The following is an 18,121-nucleotide window of genomic DNA, read 5'->3' as shown; positions in this document are numbered from 1 at the left end:
CAACTATTCCATGATGAACTGTCTGGCTTGGCCAGAAAGGCATGGAATTAACTCCTTTCCCAGACTATGACCAGGAAAGGCTTTTAACCTCCCCGTATCTACTACAGGAAAGGGCAGAGAGGTCCCCTTCTGTCAGCAGAAAAAGTCATACATCTGCCAGAGAGGGAGGTCTACTGCATCAGTAAGCACATCCCACACTGGCAGAGGCTGGGAAAGAAAGTCATCTGCTGTTAGGCTTGAGCCCTACTGGTCCTTGCTTGTCAGAGCAGATTCAGAAAAGGGATGACTGAAGATAACCAGTCATGCCTCTATTTATCAGCTGACTAGAAAGAAATAGCAAAGAGTCAAGACCCCAAAGAGTCAAGATCCAGAGCACTCATATTTTACAGCAACAAGTTAACGTTAGGAAGTTTGTTAGAATGGTTACACCACAGCACAGATGCTGGCCTCAGGCACAAGTCCTTGCTACTGAAAGACAGCGTCTTTTAAAGAGGGGTGTACTTCTATAGCAGACACCACATAGAAGAAGCAAGATTAGAGACACTCAAGATCCACATGTCCTCTTGAATTTGGAGAAGATGGCACATTCAAACTAAGTGTATAAGTTTAAGTGATGGAAGAAAGAAGGGGAGGGGTTTATTTGCTTGAGCATTCTCCCTCCCTCAGTCCTCTCTGCTGGGAGCCAGAACACCCATTCTCAAGATACCCACAGTTTGCATAGATGTTTCTGCCAGCTGAACTCTGCCTTCAGTAGTGCATGGCAGTCAAATGGGCTTTCTTCCCAGAGTATCTACCTTCTGGTTACTTCAAAGGACAATCAATATAGGTGGTCACCTTTCTCATACTTCAGAGAGGAGTAATTTATATCAGTGACAAGGGAAAAACATTTAATAAAGAATAAATGCCTTAGGAGACAGCAGGCAGGATCGATTTCACCACTTGGGTCTGCTGCTTTCCCTACACTGTAACCAAGACCCAAGCAGACTTTGTGGCCTCGCTGTCTTTTGATCTACAACAGGTTGAACTGCCTGGTGTATCATTCTCCTCAGCAGTTGGCAGTGGGTCAGGCCAGGGAAAGAAGAATAATTGTCAGTTTTCAAGTGGACATCCAGTTCTTAAAGTGTTTCAATCATTCACTTGGCTCAAGTGAGGACAGCAAAAAGTTAGTGAGAGGTTAGTGCTTCTGTACCTGCTTTAAAGCTCAGCTCATCAGCCTCCTGTCCTGTGTAATCATACAGTGCTCGTACCCGTACACCTGGTACCTTTAAGTCCTCCTCATGCCCGTTGGCATCCAGGCACTTCTTTGGAGTGTCCTCATCTGACCACTCCGAAATGTCTTCCTTTCCCCCACTGTACATGTGGAAGCAGAGAGGAGACAAGATGGTAGTTAGGGTCATCTCTCACCCACCTCCTCCTGAATCACACACCACTCTGACCCCTCAAAGGCTTCTATGCCATAGAATGAAGTGCAAGAGACCCAAAAGCCAAGTCAGGGTGAATGGGACAGCAGGACACTGGGAGATACTAGATTTGGTTGAAAGCATCCCAGCATTAGAGCCCTGAGGGCTAGGAAGGTAACTCATTCTCAGCACTTCCACACATGCATACTTTTCGTGACCTCATCCTACTCCAGCAGACCATCTCACTCAGGGAAGGTCAGTCAGTCCTAAAATGGAGAGCCCAGCTGTGTCCAGAGTTATTCCAGCCAAGAACAGGACAGACAGGGGAAAAAACAGGTCTCCCATCCCAAACAGATGTGGCTGGAATGCCATTTTCTGAGTGAGAAGCAAGAGCAGAGGGGAGGAACAGCAGAGGACAGGCACCTGGAACCCAGAAACCCCCAAAGAGGCTACATTCCATACTAACTTCACAAATGTGGGTGCCCTCAGGCTGTCATAGAAGCTGTTCTGCTCCTCTTGATAGGAAGACCTGTGGAGTGGCAAATAGGGCCCCTGAATCCAATAGACTGAAATACAGTGATGGCCTCGAGATGCCCCTATGTTCCCCTTCTTTCCCACCCAGTTCAATTATGCCAGGGTTCCCCATTTAAGGCGGGATGGTGACAGCGCTGCAGGATACCCTATTCTCCCTATTATATATCCCTATATCCTATTATATCTCCCTGTTCTCCTGCTTGCTTCCTGGCAAGGGAAGCAGCTGTACCCAGACTTGTCAGGCAGCACTCAGCACCATGCCAAGGGAGAAAAAAAACAAACACTGATGCCTTCATTTAGGAAACAGTACAGTTAGCTCACAAGGTCACCAGTTCCCAACTCTCTTCACCTTGTCTGGGTGGAAGAGAAGGTGTGGAAACACCTGCCACAATCTTGCACAGCACTGGTCTGAACAAGGCCAGATCTCATCACTAGAAGAATCTTTACAAGGGAGGCCCTTAGTGAGATGCTATCTAGGAGAATGCTATATAGGAGACCAAAAAGAGCTCCCCTAACAGCCTTATTCTACCTTGTCCTGGGCAAGGCCATGGGGCTAGAAATAGAAGAGACAAGAAGTTCAGATCAGTCCTGTCAACCCAACTCATTAATTACCCTGGGCAGGGCTGTATGTCTCCTAACAGGATGTATCCCAGGTTTCAATCCTTACCCTCGCCTCGTCTGCAGAGGGGTCTGTGAAAGAACACCATCCCGTGCAGGCAAAATGCTGGTCAGCGTGACATCGTCGGCCATCTTACCGCTCTTCTCCTTCTTGGTGATCGGCCGCTGTGTTTCCAGGGACCATTCCTGTTCAGGGAGAAGTAATAACACCATCAAGCCATTAGGATATGAGAGCTCCGGGCATCTTTTCTACTGGACAGTACAGAAGTGTAATAACACAAGTCATGCTTCAATTGTGGCTGATCAGCCAAGTGGCCTTGCAGACAGAGCAGGCTCACTCCTCTCGAATCCTGAGGTGCAACAAGAGGGCCTGTGGGAAAAGTGACAATAGGAGCTTATCCCAGGACCCTGAGAACCAGTTCAGCTTCCCTGCTGTTGCAGCTGGAAGGCAGAGTAGTTGCAGTTCAGCAAGGTTGCACACATTCCTTTAAGGAAGTGAAAGGACTGCAACCCCAGAAGTCTCCGAAGATTCTAATATCATGAAGTTTGCTGAGCAATGAGCCTTACTTCAAGGCCAGAGACACCGGCATGGTTTAGCCTAAAAGGACCAGATGCCAGCTCTCAGAAGCTCTTGGAAAGGGAAGGAAAGAGGTATGCCTGACACATCTTTCCAATGCAAGACTAGCAATCCACCAATTTCAGGAAAGCAGTTAGATAGTGAGAAATTATAATATACTCTAGAATGCTTTGTCACCTCAAACTGAGGCCAATTCATTGCCATGCCTGGCCCATGAGTGTTGCGCCACCACTTCAGGTCTTCCTGGTTGTCTGCAGCCATGATGACTTGGTAGAGATCACGATACAACGCTTGAAAGCTATGACCAAAAACAAACAGAACCATCAGGAACCAAGTCCCTCAGTGGTTCCCCAAAACCTAAGTCAAAAAGAAGAGCATAACCTCATGCACAATTACATAGCATATCAAACCCCACAGAACTAAGGGTGCTAGCGGGGTGCAACGCCTGTTCAGCTCAAGAAAAACAGGGCCACCTTCACAGAGGAGTCAGTACAGCAAGTATGGCAAGCTGTTTGGTGTGATAGTAGCTAACATCTGCCAGTTCCCAGCATAGCTCAAATGAGTATCAAAAGGGCCTGGCACATTCTTGCACATAAGGAAGTGGCTCAGATTTGTTACCTCCACCTCAACGCATAGGAGCCCAGAAGAGTCTACCTCCCTGTGTAACCCCTATTTCAGGGCAACTCATGGGCTCATGATCATCTTTCTCTCAAGATGTCTCTACTCAGGACAAAACGGGTGTATTTACTACACATACAGGAATGTGGCTCCATTGCCTTCCACAGACTGGGATTACATGACACTGAGGCACTTCACAGAACAGAAACACACCCATGGTTCAGTACTGGAAGACAAAGGGTTCAGAGGCAGAAAGAATCCTCTGTGGGGATCCTCCTGCACTGGTCAGTCAAAAAAGAGACTGAATGCCCATTCTCAATCAGAAGGGGAAGGAGCAAAATGTGCCTGATGCAGCTCCCTTTCACCAACACCAGAATTAGACCCCTTTTCAGTGCCCAGGACACCCCAGGGTAGAGAGCCTCCCTTCTGTGTCAGGGCTGGTACCTTTCACTGGTGGAGAGGTTGAGATGCTGGTGCAGATTCAGGAACATCTCCTTAAAGAAGCACAATCGCTTGCGCTCTGCTTCTTGACAGCCCTCAAACACTTGCTCCATGTCCTCCATGTAGCGGGGATTGTAGCGGTTCAGCTCTTCCAGCATCTTCTCGTATTGATCCTTGCACTGTATCAACACAGGAGGGGAACAGGGGTGATATATTGCTTTGATGTCAAACCACTGACACTCCCCCTGCTCAGGAGGGAAGTTTTTCCCCCTGCACTGCTGAACACACAGCACAGAAAACAGATAAAGTCCCACAGCTGGTACCCAAATCCATTGCTCTCCTAGTATCTTAGAAGTTCTTCCTTCCTTACCACCCTCCTCCATAGAGGTCCTTCCACACTCACTCCTGTCAGCAAGTAAGCCACCCACATTTGGTAACCAAGTCTTCAGCTCTGCAGCTCCCTCCCCCTGCAACCAGTCCCCTACTTTTTTTTTTAAATATATCTATAAATTAAATTCTACTCAACACCAAGGATAGACCCCTCACTCAGCCTTCCTAAAGCTTCAGTTTAACTCACTAAAACTTCAAAACAATGCGATCTCACACCTCCTTACAGCCTCCAGCAGGAGCAATTTCACTGAGTGACAATGCAGCCAGTGCCTTCTCCTTGGAATTCGCATCCTTGTGATGCGTGTCCATTCAGTGCTCACCTTCTCAGCCTCCTGAGTGCACTTCTCTACACGCTCCTGCAACTTGCGCAGCTGCTCCTGGGAGACCGAGGAGTCTGCCTTGGCATGGTTCTCCCTTGTATGGGCTGTTTTCTCCTCCTTCCGGGCTGCGTGGTAGTTTTTCTTTGAGGTCTCTACCTGTAGGAGTGATGCAGACAAGGTGATTCTGTACCAGAGATCTTCTATTCTTCAGAGAGAGCACATTAACACTTTGTTGCAGTAAGCAGCAATTGTTTGAGGACAAACAGAAATGCCAGTTTGGTGTTTCGCCAACCATGGGAACAGGTATCTCCAGATAATCTTGTAGTGTTAACCTGCCATGTAGGAACACCAAGCCTGTTCCTAAACTTTTCTTACACAGAAAGGAAGCTGCAAGACCGAGACCAAGAGCCCAGCTAGCCATCCCTCCCTCTGTGGCACTCCCTACTGTGGCTAGTGGCACCCACCTGGACCACCCTCACCCCTCCTTCCCCATTCACACTTTGCTCACATCTTTCATCTTCTTCACCCAGGGCTTCTGGGCCTTGCGGAACCCATCCTCTGCCTCCTTTGTCTCCTTGAAGCCCCCAATCATCTGCTTGTGGTAGGCCTCCTTCTGCCAGGCCTTGATCTTATCCGAATCTTCGCCAGCCAGGTGGTTCCGGACATCTAAGTGGATTTCACTAAGTCTGTCTGCAGCTGTCAGGAAAGCATGCCAGGCCTTCTCCAGAGTACCATACTGTGGACCTGCAGGAACAAGCACCAGAGGGGCTCTTCACCTCCTGCCCACAAGAAAAAACACTCATTTTCCTCCTCCTACATTCATCTATCACTTTGCAGTCACTTCCACAGCTCTGCTCCATCACATAAGTCAGCACTGACTGGTCTCCACTCAGTCCCAGAAGGCAGCACCCAGACTGGCTGTCACAGCTGGCCAAGGCAGGCATTTAAGATGGGCGATCTGCAGCTCGATTTAAGCTTTGGACTGGCCAAGGACTTGCAACACTAAAAATATTTTTTGTAACCGAACACCTGACAATGCAGAGGAAGAGGAAGACTTCTAAAAGTAAACCAAAGACCTGCCTACAAAAACAAAAACAAAACAATGCCCAAGAAATTCACACCCCCCTTTCTGGAGAAGAGCAGCCTGTCCCGTCCTCCCCAAGGAAACAGCCTCACACCTCAGTACGATAGAGCACTCCAGGAATACAGTGCAATTACTGCATCCTGCTCATAGCCCAGCCTGCCAACTTTACCTTTCTCCACATTGGTCCTCCACTTACGGGACCACTCTGTTAGCTGCTGGGCGTAGTTCTTCTCTATCTTGGCTCGCTCCTGGAAGCAGGAGATCAAGTCATTGCAGAGACGGTAGCCATCATCCACACGCTTCACTGTCCGCCTGTAGTTTCCAGCCTGAAATTTCACACATTGTTATTTATACTGCACCTTCACGTTCCTTCAGCACAGACAGGAGGAGGTCGAGCAGCGCACTGGGAGGGAGCGCAGACCCTCCTGGAACCTGCAGCTGGGCTCAGACCCGCCTCTGGTGCTCTGCCAGGCAGAGCAATGGAGGGTGGACGCCAAGATGCTCTTTGCCTCTCACAGCTCTGAGCAGTGTCAGCTGAACAAGGAAGTCTCATTCCACAGCATCAGTGGAGGAAAGGGTTACTCCTCCTTGCAGTAAGACAACACGTTACCGAACCACCCCACGGCCTCTCCCTTCCACTCCCCAAGAGCGCCATGTCACCCATGAACCTGAAACTCAACCCTTTAATTCCATGGGTGGGAGGTAAGACATTCCTTCCTACCTCCCTCACACCCCAATTATCCTTACCTCCCAGAAACTGCCCCCAGGAGCCTCCCCGCCAGCATCATCTTCTGATGACATCGCCCTCGTTTTCTTGCAGCAAGGAATTTTTGCAGATTTCAGTTAAGCTGAGGAGAGAGAAAAGGGATTTCTAACACAGCACTGGCCAAACCTCCTTGTAGGTGTCGATCTCAAACTTCAGCTGAACAGATCCTAGAGACAGCAGTGAATCCAACACTTCTCAGCAGCACCAGCCACCCCTGCAGAGATCCCTTTCTTAACCGAGGCCCTCGGGAAGGCAGCAAAAGCTACAGAAGCTGAAGCAGCTACACTTATTTGAAAACTTGAATCACTTCGAGTCCTCCATCAGCAGAGATGACTCCGGTTTCCCGGTGTGAGTCAGGATTACAACAACTGGCTGGAGAAAACGAGGCCGAGCAGTCAGGCATGTTGTGAATGGGGAGGAGCCCGATAAGCTGCCCACCACCTGAGCTGGGCTTGAGCAGAGCTACAGGAACACGCAGAGGCACATGGCACCGCAGCATGCATGCTGGTTACCCAGCCACACGGCTTCCCTAAAAACACTTGAGTCTGTCACCTCAGTAGGCTCAAAATCTAGGCTAGAAGGTGAAAGGTGCTTCTCAACCTCTGTCTCAGGACTTTGGCCCATTCCCTGTACAAGCCTGCGCTGCTGCTTTGCTCCTGATGCGGTGTGACTCTGAAATCCCTGGGGAGAGGCCCAAGGATGCTTTTGTGCAGGAATGAGGAATGGAAAGAGGCCCACACCAGTTGCTCCTGCACAAACCCACTCCCCTCTGGGCAAGCCTGGGTTAACGCAGCATAGATGTCCTTTGCTGCCACTTACTTCTCCTCTTGCACATTCCTAGTTATAAAAAGCTTCCCTCACACCCCGGGGAGGTATCTGCTGGTTCTGCCAGCCCACGGAGCACACAGCAGAAATGGAGATCAGGTCAGGAGTGCCCGTCTCCCACCTCCTGCAAATCCTTCTCAGCGTGGCAGCTGCGGTGCGAGCCACCTCACCAGCACCCCAACACAGGCTGCAGGAATTTCCTCCGTTTCTTCCAGAAACAATTGGGCTCTGTTTGCCCAGCCTCACATGCTGTTGACTGTCAGAAGCACATTGATGCCGTTCCTCTGGGTTTCCCCAGAAGGCTGGAAGTGCTGACCTCCAGTCACACAAGCCAGCTGTTAAATGCGATGTGATGCTCAGGTGCACAAGCTCAGAAGCCTGAAGAACACCTCCACTCATGCCACCAGCCGTCCTCATCCTCCCTTAGCAGGCTGCAAAGCCATCTGGTGTGCTTCCAGGGCACACAGCTCAGCATCGCCCCCACTAACCACTTACCTGAGAGGGAGACAACAGGGGAGCAACAGGGAGCTGGCAAGTATGTCCCAAGCTCTTCAGACACCTTACAACAGACTGGAGGAGAGAGAGAGACAAGCAGTTACAGTGCTGCTTCCCCGCAGGGATGCTGCCTCTTCTGACACATCCCAACCCCAGGGCAGGGATAGGGGTGTCCCCCTTCTGCCAGCTACTAGGAGGGGCACCCTCTGATATAGCAGCTGCAGCCACCGTGCCTCCGAAGATGCCACGTTCCAGCACGTAGGAGAGATGCCAAATCCTTGTGTCACAAGACCTAGCCCCAGAGAAAGTTAAAATAGAAACTATTTGGGGCGGCATGACAGCACTGTGCGGGAAAGGTGGCAGCATCACAACAGCTGAGCAAAGGGAACAGCCCAACGCCAGCAAGGCCTAAAAAAAGCACACCCCAGGCACGGGGCGGTGGGGCCTGACCCCCCTCACTGCACAGCGGCTGGTAGGAAAGCCCACTGCCTCACACAGACATGGCAGGCTTCAAGAAAAGACGGGAAGGACAGACATGGGCTTCTTCCCATCCCTTTTCCCTAAAGATGAAAAGGAGACAAAGGACTCAGTAGTTCTACATTTAAAACCAAGCTTCTCCTCGTGGAGACACAGCTCAATTAGATGTCACCCATTAAGGTTGTATCACTTTTTCCACCCTTCCCTCCCACACTGCCCCCATCCCCACTTCTTTATCGGGAAGCACTGAATCACAACCATGCCTTCCATCTCTGGTTTCCGATTCAGACTGACTCCAGCGTGCTAGAATTCAGGGGTAAATGCGGAAAGCTTGTGTGTCACAGCGAGCTTGTTTGCCTGGTCAGTCGGTAAAGAAAGGAGGAACCCAAACCCATTATTTCCACAATAAAATAAGGAGGCACAGCTCAAATTTCTTGGGAGTTACAAACGCAAGTAACTGGATTTACTATCACTAAGATTAGCAGGCTCTGAAACATAATAGTAGCTGCGCTGGATCAGACTAAGGGTCCTTGTCACCGCATACGCTTCACAGCCAGTGGCCAAAAGCAGCTATTTTTTCCTTGCTTGGAGAACAGAGCAAGCATACATGATGCTTCCCTGCGTACTTTCCAAGCCTCTAACCATTTGTTGACAGGAACTTCCTGAGCTGAATGTGGCACCTCGGAATTCAGGAACACCCCATGAATTTCCCTTCCGTTAACTTCTCCACTCTGCATCTGAACACACGGGAGTTTTCAGCATCAGTAACACGTGGCAAAGCACCCCACAGCTCGAAGCTCTACTGAGACCACCACCACAGGAGCTGGGTGGTCAAATCAAAAAATAAAAAAAAAGTAGTTTAACGTTTCTACAGGTTAATCTTCATGGCCCAAGTAGCACCCAGCAGAATAGGTTATTTCAATAGCAGTTGTATAGACTTCATAGAAGTTTAGATAAAAGGGTCCTGGTAGAAGCAAAAAGGTCAAAGAACAAGGAGGACCCTTTTCTGCCAGGCTTTTTCTGGACTTTACATACTCCATGAGCCCATGTCAGTCAGCAGATCAAATTGGATCTGCGTGCAGACACAGGGATGGTACTTAGCAGCGCACACGGGGGCTGAAGAACAGCTGCTGCTGTCACCCTCAGCCCAAGAGGAGCAAATAGATTGCCACTCCACCCACTCACGCCTGATTATTCCCCAAACATCGTATTTTTTGCGAGCTGCCAAGAGCTTGAGACCAGGGAAAACGCGAGTTTGCCAGGAAAAGCAAACAGATGAGTGTTACATGTGCCAAAGGCTGCTCTACAGCAAGGTGGGGAGATGACAGTACTACCCTGCGTCCTGATGGAGCAGGAGCCACCGTGTCATTCAGGAAGGTTGGCAGAGCCTGTACAGGATGAGCTGCAGCTGTGTGGATCAACACCAAGACTTTCTGATGCCACTGCCGCCTCTGCTAAGAGGGGACCAACGTTAAATTTGCAGAGCAGAGGAATGTTTCTTTCTCCTCCTGCTTCCCTCATCCATTTCTTACAGTTGAGTGAATGAGACCTCAGTGCAGCTCCTGCACGAGGAACTCCCCCAGGAAGCAGGGAGAGCACCCACATCTCCAGTCACTTCTCTGCACAATTACAGATGAGAGCACTGTAGACACAACCAGCAGAGACAAGTAGACAAAATAAACCGTACAACTGAGATTTATGCAGACACAAGCCTTGCTGCTAATAGTGTTTTAAAAAAAAGTATTCCCCTCCATCCCCCAAATATCTGCTCTCTTATTTTGACCAATATAGTAAGTTATCCAAAAAGAGCTCTTGGCCTTCAGCTGCAGAAGGGCAGAGTGGCTCAGGACTGATTCACTGGTGCTGAGCTCCACTACAAGAACCGCCAGAGCACTTGTCACAGCAGAGCTGTTTCAGCCTTTAACCACATCCATCTCACCCCTGCTCTGGTCTGTCACATCTCACACCACAACTCCCCACCCTCAGACCGGGAGGTCAGGCTAAAACCCTCACTTTCGTGTGCATCTGGCACCACACCACTCAGCAGGCCTTTTTGCTTCGTGTTTACACAACACGAGTACAACAGGGTCCTGATCCACAATTAAAGCTTCAAGGCCAGATAGTAATAAGCACCCTTGACTTCAGAAACTTCTCCCTAAGGCACACAAGCCACAAAAATCCTCTTCCCTCTACACCGCACTCCAGTGCTTCCAGACTCCAAACGCCCAAGGCATCACTTCTGTGCATTACTTGACCGCCTCCCGAGACTCCCTGTGAGCAATTGTTTCCCTAGGTTCGCCAAGAACCAGCCTCTGAGCTCTACAAACGCTCAAAGTGCTGGTGCATACAGGCCTGCAGGAGTTCTTCCACAGAAACAGAGCTTGTACACAGCGCCAGGCAAAGCCTCCTGCCCAGCAGAGTCCCTTTTCCACCTTGCCTGAGTACAACTGCAAGCACTGGATCCAGGCAGATGAAGGAAAATGTTCAATTATATCTATCAACGAACTGGGCTTTGCTGATGGACATTTATTATGGACCAGTTCCTATAGGGGTGTTCAAGACAAGCTAACCAAGAGTTTCAATCAGGAGCAGGCTAACTCACTTCCACCTCAGGACAATAACACCTCAAAGCAGCAGCGTGCCATCTCTGCAACCAGCCCGTTCGATTCCCAAAGAGTCACTTTTCCTGTACAGCAGGCAGTGGGAGAGGTTTTGTTTTCACTCCAGGGCGCTTCTGGTGTAGGCTGCAGATAAACACTTCAATCTGAACAACCCGAAGACACCAAAGGACAACAGTCCACCCTCCCCTTCCAGAGCGGCTGCCATGAGAACACCTTTTTTTGGTAACTTGTTGTCAGAAAGAAGCTAGAGCTGACACTAGGAAGGCCCCCAGCATAATAAATGGGCCTGGTACTGGTACAGCAGTGCTGGGAAGGTGCCTGATGGGAAGAGTGAAACAAAGCATGGGACAAGGTTTCCTCTCCAGCCTCATCTCTACGTGTGGGCATCCAACAGCTCTGAATTGAACGATGCCCATTAAGGTGCTCTCCACTGCCATTACACAGGGGCACTGATGGTTACAGGTGGTCACCTGCCAGAGAGAGGCCAGTTCTCTACAGCTAGAGGAGCACCAAGTGGCATCAAGACCCTCCAAAAAGCCTGTGACTCTGAAATAACTTCTACCCAGCAAAACATCCTCCAAGATGCTTACCCTATTGCTGTGGTCACACCCTTGCTAGAGTCACCTGCCATGGGCCTACAAACCCATGTTTCTCAGCTGCTCCCTGAAGCCTGCTGGGGCTGCCTAGTGCAGTTTAGAGATCTTTCCCTTTCTCCAGGCAGGGAGAGGTCAGAGACATCAGGCAGAGCAGTAACTGCACACAAAGGTCACTTCAGCTATGTGCAAGCCTCTAACAGCAGCTTGTCTCCAAGACAATGATTCTCCAGAGACTGTGTGGCTGTCCCCCAGCAAAATTCTCAATGGTTATACCAAAGTACAAAAATACAGACAAGATCCTCCTCCGCTTAAGGTGCTGACCTCCTGAGTCTACGTGCTGCTTCAGCGCTCTCTCTAGTTTCAGGCCACAGCTTCCTTATATTGGTCTCCTCCAGATCCAGGCCAAGCTAATATCCTGCAGACATCTCACCATGCCATAACCCCAAGTGGTTCTCTTTTTTTTTTTAAAAAAAAAAAAAAAAAGTGTTCAGACAAAATACTTTCCATATTTTTTTAGCTATTCCCTATCCAGTTTGCAGAGGCCAAGGCTACAGGATAGGCTTCTGCCAACACGTCACTGCTGATCTAAAGGTTAGATTCCTGACCAACATAGCTGTACCAGGCAGAAATTGTTTCACCACAAAAAATTGTTTTCCTTTCCAATAGGATGTAGATCTCCAGTATTAAAGGAGGTTGCAACAGCAGGCCCACTTTCAGTGTGCCCACTTCCAGCCAAGCTTTGAGCAAATAAGTTGTTTTGTTTAGATCTGTATGTGAACAGCAGTGATCCAAACAGAACAGAAGGCCCCATCCTCATCCAGCCCAGAGTAAAGAAAAGAAATAACAGGGTGGTGCTGCTGTTTGCTTTTTCCCCAACCTCAGGAAATTGCAGTAGTTTCTATCAATGGAATATTCTCCTCCTGTGATTGAGTCACCTTGTAACCCCCAGAGCAGGGATCAAGTTTACTTGAATGCATTAAGGAGCCTTAAGGGAGCAGGCTGCAACCCAACAGCCTTCAGAAGAGCCGCAGGCCACTTCGCACCGCTCCAGCACCGAGCCTCTGGCAGTTCCCTGACCACTGTGTGGTGTAGTGCAGCAGTGTCTCCAACCAGGCTCCTCTGCCCCTTCCATTGGGAAGGAACACTTCTTTAACCCAGCTGCAGTTCTGCATACCTCTATATGCAAGGAAGCCCTCATGCAGTTTCACTGAACTGTCTTCTAAAGGAAGGGGGCAATGGGAGATGGACTTGGCAAATATTCATCATGTAGACAAAGTACACAGCAATCATAAGCACAATGATTTCAAGGTAGTGTATTTCTTCCTCTTTATCTCTCAGACTTCTGGTTTTACTTGGTAAACAGTAAATCAGCTTTTATTAGACAGAATCAGAATTATTTAGGTTGGAAAAGACCCCTAATCAAGTCCAACCACTAACCTTAACACTGCCAAGTCCACCACTAAACCACGCCCCTACATACCACATCCACATGTCTCTTAGATACCTCCAAGGATGGGGGCTCCACCACATCCCTGGACAGCAATTTTTTTCAAGGAAAGCTGAATGAGATCAGACTGAGTGCTAGAACATCTCTTACAGTAAAGGGAAAGCAAGAGGTAAAGCATTACACATGCTGCTTCTGTGTTGTGTTGTGGCTAGTTCCTGCACTTAGATGACAGCAAAGCTCTTTGGCAGCTTTTGTTACCAGAGATAGGTTCCCTCAGCTGCTTCCTCACAGGAACACTTAAACGTGAAGACGCAAGCATAAGGCAGCCTTCGGCACCACATGAAGTGGCAGAACTACAGGCAAGAGGTTAGACAAAGTTATTTTACACAACCGGAGTGTTTTTTACATGCCTGGTCCCAGAAAGAACGTTTGCTCTGTGGAGTGTAGAGAACACTCAGTAATTTGGATTCCCTTCATAGCATCTCCTGGTCCAAGCAGCAGTAAGCAGATTCCATTGCTTTGTAGAGAGTTTATTTGTAAAGGTACCCTTTGTCTTTTTGACATATTTCCTGGAGATTGCACAGATAAGGAGGTTGAAAAGGGCAGCCATCAGGAACTATCCTGCACTGTGATTATTCATACCTGACACATTCATCCTGGAGGTCATATACACTACGTCTTGCAGCAGCTTCTGTCTACTTTCAGTTTACCTGCACAGAATCCGGTCCTCATTTTCAGTATTGTATCTTCATCCCTCTTCAAATACATTTTTGAATATCAAGCTGAAGAACACGTCTATTAATATCAATATACTTCATATTCCAGGTGTTATCAACAACACTCCAAGAGGCTACAAAGGAATGTGTTACTCAGTCCAAAGGGCACATATCACAGAAGAAATTTCAACTGCTGAGCATCACTGGAATGTCATTTGCTTCCTCAGCCCATTGGCCAAAGCACAGATCTCAGTTTCTAATCCTCAGGTCCCAAACAGACACATGAGGGAAGAACAGCAGGACCTTTTTTAAAATCAAAGCACAAACAGAGCAATCCAGTGGGCATTGTTTCCTCCCTCGTGGCTTCTGGAAGCAGCTCCTATCCCACAGCTCAAAAAACTGTTTTTGCTGTTGGTTGTATTGGGGTAGAAGCCTGCTGGTGTCAACACCAGGCTTTCACAGAGGTTTCCAGGCAATGGGGTAAGCAGTGCTGGTACAAGAAAGGGCTGATTAAGGATACCAAGAAGCAAAAACAAGCATCTAGAATTATCCAAGAAGTGAAACGTGCTCATTGTCTCCAGGTCCTCCAGGAAGGTTGCTTGCCCTTGTCAGAGTCGGGTAAGAAGCCCACCTCACACTCCTATACTGCAGTGCTGCAGCCCATGCAGCTTGGCAGGCACACAGGAGCAGGAGAGGTTTGGCTCAGCAGCAAGGTACTGAGGCAGAGGAGGAAGTTCCTGTCAACAGACAGTCATCTACAGTGACTGAAGAGATTGACCAGATCCCCAACAGCCTAGGAGAACCACATCTTCCCACAAACAGATGAGACAGCTTGGGCAAGCTCGTGGCATGGACAGAGCAGAAGACTTACTGTCACCTGTGTTGTCTGCAGCAATTCTAACTCCCCTAGCCTGCAAAAAAGCCTACCCACAGGTCACACTGAACAGTCCTACTGTGATCGTCAACTAGGAGAGCATAAAATCCCCCCCAAGCCTAATGCCTCTGGATCCAGGCCCCTGGTACCATGGAGATCCCTCACACGCCTCTTAAGCAAACTACAATGCCCACTGACAACCACTAGACTGAACACACAAATTCCAAGTGTCTCAAGTCTGAAAGGCTCCTTCCCATTGTGCCATTCACAGCCAGGAGACACCACTGAAGGCAGAAATATGATTAGGATGCCAGTCACACACGTTGCTTCACAGCATTACCCAGCTTCAGCCCACATTTCAGCTGGAAGGGACATGAAACTCCTGTACGAGTCACTGAAACAAAGCTGGGTGATTACAGCAGAGGGCACATCAGGCTCTTTGCATTCACATTACACTTTCTGCTGGAAAAATGTGTGCCCAGATGGTCAGAAGGCATTGGGATGTTAAATTAGTGTTCACTGTGCCACAAGGTAGCTAAGCTACCTCTTGAACATCTTCCAAACTGCTCCAAGGATGCAAAGCTCTCCTGTTACTCTTCAAATAGAAGAAGCCCAAATTCTCCACAAAACCCTCCAGATACACTACTCACTGTTTTCTGTCTCACCCACTACAGCCTTTAGATTAAGACTAAGGCTTTTTTTTTTAATCTCTCTGACACAGCTCCCTGTCATACAGCACCATCTACACCCATCATGCTATGTCAGTATGATAAAATAGCTTGCCCGATCAGAAAGCCTGTTTTAGGAAGATAAGAGTGCCTCAAAGGGCTTAAACAGCTCTCCCATTGTTTAGAAATTTCCCCATGAACTCTCATGAGCAGCCTAACTTCACATATTACTGATCAGCTGATGGAAAAAAAAAAAAAGAGGCAGTTTATTACTGCTTTCTAATCAAGAGCATAGTTTTTTCCACTCAGGCTATAGGCAGATACTTTTGAAGTCTCCAGTTCAATTCCTGGATGCCAGCCATCACATGAACCAAACAGTTTAAATAACAACAACTGAATAATCTCCAGCCCTCAAAATTGCCAGAATAAGGATATATAGTATTTGCCACTCTGAGATACAACATTTTTAACAGGAGTTGATCTTGCCCCTAGTATAGGGCCTCATCTGTTTCTGTTTTACAGTCATCTTCTAAGATTAGTTGCATTACAGATATACCTGACTGCTCTGTTCAATCTTTATATGTGCATATGTATACATATAGATTTTTAGGGGTGGTGATAGGTTGTAAGCTCATGTTCATCCATGGAAGGCCCCAAAAAGTCAGGCTAGTTCTTGTGTAATCCATAATGACCTAGAATGATTAAAAGCATCACTATCCTGACAAGAACTGATTTTGGGTCCACGAGGTAGTCAGGCTTTTGTAATTTGGTTACGCGCAGCCTGCCAAGGACCTGCAGCATTTTGGTACAGCCAGCTCACACACAGCCCTTACTCACTGAAGTTTGATAGTGGAGTTCCAGATGAGCACTTATACCTACCAACACGATGAAGTTGCCACCCTTTAGAACCCGAGAAGGAAGACAGGCCTTAATAGAACAAGTACTGGCAAGCCAGAGAAGCACAAACTCACAGGTCAGGAAAAAAAGAGCTCAGAAAACAATGCAACAATACAATACAGTGGGCACAGCACAGGGAAGGCGGCACACAGCTAGCTCAGCTCAGGCGCTCGTTCTGTTCCAAGCTGCAACTGGAAGTACGATCTCGTAAACATTTTAGGGAACTTCTTGCGAGGCACTATTAATAACACAAAGCATTGCCAAAGCAGAACACGCTCCATCTCACACGGAGCATGCTGTGCACTTCACAGAAAGGTGAATCCCTCCCGAAAAGAATGTGCTCGGTTATGCAACGCGCAGGGAGCAGCTCCGGTGTGACTCCACCCAGGGACCAGCTCACACCTGGAGCTGGAACCGGCCAGACCCTGTCATTTTAGCCCACACGCTGCAGTCGTGCATTCTGCGCCCATTACGCACTGAGCTTCGCTTGGATCGCCGTGAGGCTTTAGTGACTTCTGGGCAACATCTGAATCCCAGGGTGGAGCAGGAGGCTCTGCTAGGGCTTCACAGTGCCATTGATTACTGCCATACCACAAATACCTCCGTGCAAATCAGATCGGTGGTGGATTTGAAGGGGAGGGAGGCTGATCTCCCACCACAAGAGGCAGGGAGCACCCACTGGGTGCAGGGTGGACAAGGAGGCCAGACCACGCCGCCAGAGGTGGTCGGCTCACCTCGTCCTCATCCCCACGCCTAGGGACAGCTCAGGGCTTGAAGAACTGAAGCAAGTGAAGCACACAGAGTTGGCACAAAAAGCAGCGAAACTGGTTAACGCGTTCGGGCCAGGCAAACTTCGCTTATTGATCGCCCAGCAGAGATGGCAGATCCCTCCTCCTGCGAGCGGTGACAACCCGCAGAGCGAGCGCCAGGCGGTGAGGCCCACTAATACCTCCATGTTGAGCAGCTTTCGCCTGCCCCAGGCTGGAGAGGACACGGTAACCCCGGCGTCCTACCCCAAAGCCGGGCACAGCCCCCACAGCCCCCCCAATCCCCCGACACCAACCCCAGGGCTGAGGGGGGAGGATGAGACAGCCGGGACCGCCCAGCTCACACCAAGGGGACAACGACCAGACCCCCTAGGACCCATAGGGCAGCCCCCAGCCCTCGGGGGAGCCGCTTTGCCCCTCAGCGCTGCCGGAGCCGCCACAAAGGGGCCCTGAGCCCGCTGAGGCGCCAGCCCTGGGGGGGGGGGGGGTTGGGGAGCGGGGGCGCCCGCTGAAGGTCAGGCTGGAGACCGGGCTGCGAGGGGCTCGGGGCGGCGAAACCCATACAGGGGGTGTCCAAACCCCACTAACACCTCCCGAGGAACAACCCCGGCCCCTCCCGGGGGTCTCAGCGCCGCCCCCTTTCCCCGAGGAAACTTTTCCCTCGCAGCCGCGCTGCCCACCGCGGGCAGGAGCCTCCAGGACCCCCGGCTCCCCCCGGAGAACAGGGCCGAAAGCCGCCCTATAGCCGGGGTGACCCCGCTGCTTACCTCGCAGGCGGCTCGGCCAGGCTCGGCTCAGAGGGCAGCGGCCACCTGGGAGGGGAGCGGGCCGGGCCCTGCCCCTATTTCAGCCGCGGGACGGGACGCGGGGGCTCCCGCTCCGCCTCCAGCAGCTCCCGGCGGGGCGGGCTCGGCCCGCAGCTCGGGGCCGGCCGGGGGTGGGGGGCGCCGCCTGCTGCCCGCCCCTCCCTAATTAGCTAATTAACGGGGC

General features: G+C 49.9%; 1 protein-coding gene and 1 long non-coding RNA gene across 4 annotated transcripts in view; one reads left to right on the top strand and one right to left on the bottom strand.

Annotated features, from left to right (window-relative positions):
* Positions 1–15,428, top strand: part of LOC140002635 (uncharacterized) — a 25,982-nt gene extending 10,554 nt beyond the window's left edge. The window contains exon 4 of the long non-coding RNA XR_011809668.1: positions 14,035–15,428. This is a non-coding gene — a long non-coding RNA (uncharacterized lncRNA). The remainder of the gene's footprint in view (positions 1–14,034) is intronic.
* Positions 1–18,054, bottom strand: part of PACSIN3 (protein kinase C and casein kinase substrate in neurons 3) — an 18,778-nt gene extending 724 nt beyond the window's left edge. The window contains exons 1-11 of one of the 3 annotated variants that reach the window (XM_027459367.3): positions 17,899–18,054; positions 8,069–8,143; positions 6,730–6,830; positions 6,152–6,308; positions 5,407–5,642; positions 4,899–5,054; positions 4,192–4,367; positions 3,307–3,427; positions 2,602–2,738; positions 1,867–1,929; positions 1,190–1,350 (exon numbers count right to left, since the gene is read on the bottom strand). In XM_027459367.3, coding sequence (XP_027315168.1) covers positions 1,190–1,350; positions 1,867–1,929; positions 2,602–2,738; positions 3,307–3,427; positions 4,192–4,367; positions 4,899–5,054; positions 5,407–5,642; positions 6,152–6,308; positions 6,730–6,783 — 1,261 coding nt within the window. In that variant the 5' untranslated portion in view covers positions 6,784–6,830; positions 8,069–8,143; positions 17,899–18,054. Of the gene's footprint in view, positions 1–1,189; positions 1,351–1,866; positions 1,930–2,601; positions 2,739–3,306; positions 3,428–4,191; positions 4,368–4,898; positions 5,055–5,406; positions 5,643–6,151; positions 6,309–6,729; positions 6,831–7,300; positions 7,532–8,068; positions 8,144–17,898 lie in introns of those variants that run through there. The other 2 variants (XM_027459369.3, XM_072038702.1) reach the window with 2 other exon arrangements.
* Between the last annotated feature and the right edge of the window lie 67 nt (positions 18,055–18,121).

Source organism: Anas platyrhynchos, chromosome 5, assembly GCF_047663525.1.
Source record: "Anas platyrhynchos isolate ZD024472 breed Pekin duck chromosome 5, IASCAAS_PekinDuck_T2T, whole genome shotgun sequence".
NCBI lineage: Eukaryota > Metazoa > Chordata > Aves > Anseriformes > Anatidae > Anas > Anas platyrhynchos.
Note: the sequence above shows the minus strand (reverse complement) of the source record. Positions and strands in the feature narration are given on the sequence as shown.